The following is a 2079-nucleotide window of genomic DNA, read 5'->3' as shown; positions in this document are numbered from 1 at the left end:
ACTGACCTGGATCTGATCCATTCATGACAGTCTGAACAACACAGATCTAATTCTTTCCAATGCGACCCAGGCCCCTTGGCTCTGTGGTCCTGAATTCAATACATATCTGACCTTTTCTAATGCGACCCGTGTCTGAACAGCCAGGTCACATTCATCCCACCTGAACGTCATTAATACATAACGAGGGTATTGTTGCTTCGCAGAAGCAGGAAGAAAAACAACAATAATGTGGAGAGCAGTCTTTATTTTCAACCCTCTTGAATAGATTGTGTGTTTAATGTTGGGAAAGAAATGAAAGTTCATTATATGCGCTCCAGCACTACCATCCATATTTACTAGCGTAAAAACAGAGCGCACTCGCTTGTGATGTCATTGCATCCTCTACTGCGCATGCAGGAAACTTAAGTTGTGTGAATGCAGTTCAGACAGGAGATCACATACAAGTCGCCTACATCTAGAAATGTGAATGCAAAAGAATCAAATTTCACAAAAAAATCAGAACTGAGCATTAAGGCCTGCAGCGTGAACGTAGCCTTAGATTCCAGCAGGAATGTATCCGTTAGCCATGCTGTGACAGGGATCCATGCTGGCGCTCCCACTGTCAGAAACCAAACTCATTCTTACCTGTTTTGGAACAGGAACTGCTTTGACCAAATAAGGGAAATAATAATTATGTTGTTGGTTAGAAGGACCCATGAGCAGAGATAGACTATGGGAGAACTCAACGAAAGCAGATCGGTTAAACCAGAGGCCTAAATACTGACATGGAGGTGAAAATGAGCAAAGTGAACTAATTTCAGGAGATATGGAACAGCTGTGGCAGGGAGAAAGCAGGGTAGCTGAGGGAGAAATAAGGCAAACAGCTGTGGGTCATAACAGTAATAAATGTTTTCCTGCTAAAGCCAAGCTCTGTGCTGCTCAGTAACGTCATGTGAACATGTGTGTGAACAGGTGAAGTACCAGCGCGGCCTCCAGGAGCTGAGGGGGCGGAGCTGCACCGAGCTGGACACGCCCGAATACAGGCGGGTCAGAAGGACCCAAGACTCTGTCTCCATGGTAGCAGCATGGCTCCTGTGGTTCTGAGCTCAGCCGGGGGGTGGAGCTAACATGATTGGCACAGAGGGTGGAGCCGCTGCACAGATACTAACCCCCACCTGCAGGGAACGAGGACGCCGCAGCCGCATGTGTCTGAGTGTGTTTGGATACATGGTTCTATGAAGGAGAACATTTTATTCAATAAAATCTGATGTTTGGGTTTGATTTGCTCACTGACCAAATGCACCCTAAGCCGTCTGTCTGTGTTTGAACTCCTCGTTTTGTGTCTGTTTGATGTCCTCTTCAGTGGATCACCAACATCTCTGTGTTCGTTTCCTCAGGCCAAGTACCATGAGGACTTTGAGCGGACCCGCGGCCGAGGCTTCACGCCAGGATTGGACGACCCCAGCATGGAGCGCTACCAGAGGGCCAATCAGATGATGGGAGAGCCGGCCTATGGCAAGGGGATCCACCCCCAGGCGGTAGAGATGGACAGACGGCCCGGAGGCATCATCGTAGGTCAGTGAGGGGTGTTTTCATTTCACCTGCTGAGGGACTGCCTTTGTTCTTCATGACTCTGAGCTCTGTTCCCCTTTACAGGTTTACTTCATAACTCCTCACTTTGTCTTCATTTCAGCTTTTTTTCCCCAGGATTTATTTGCCTTTAAAATTATTGGTCTGACTTTTTTAGCTCTGATCAATGAACACTGATTTTAGCTGAAACCTTGGAAAATCTTAAAATAGGAAATAGTTTCTGATTTATAAAATTTTGCTTCAGTTGTCCTGCAGAAATCTTCTACATGTTTGGGATCTGGAAGTTATTTATTTTAAGTTTCTGTGACGTTTTGTTCTGAAAGTTAATGGTAGAGTTTTGTTTGTTTTTTTCTACAGCTTTTTGTGAAACTCCTTTTTAAATGATCCACCGGTTGTGGTTCCCAAGAACTCCTGTTTTTTAGGGACAGATTCAATTCCATTCATTTCAGTTTATTTATAAAGTGCAAATTCACAACACATGTCATCTCAAGGCACTTTCCAGTTCACCAG

General features: G+C 45.1%; 1 protein-coding gene across 1 annotated transcript in view; it reads left to right on the top strand.

The window, feature by feature from the left end:
* The window catches only part of LOC107098889 (nebulette-like), a 41886-nt gene that overhangs the window by 32761 nt on the left and 7046 nt on the right, over positions 1-2079 (top strand). Inside the window, exons 25-26 of the mRNA XM_015396767.1 lie at positions 952-1077; positions 1377-1554. Coding sequence (XP_015252253.1) covers positions 952-1077; positions 1377-1554 — 304 coding nt within the window. The remainder of the gene's footprint in view (positions 1-951; positions 1078-1376; positions 1555-2079) is intronic.

This window comes from Cyprinodon variegatus, unplaced genomic scaffold (genome assembly GCF_000732505.1).
Source record: "Cyprinodon variegatus isolate N-32 unplaced genomic scaffold, C_variegatus-1.0 Scaffold819, whole genome shotgun sequence".
NCBI lineage: Eukaryota > Metazoa > Chordata > Actinopteri > Cyprinodontiformes > Cyprinodontidae > Cyprinodon > Cyprinodon variegatus.
The sequence above is the reverse complement of the archived record's forward strand: the minus strand, read 5'-3'. Positions and strand labels throughout refer to the sequence as shown.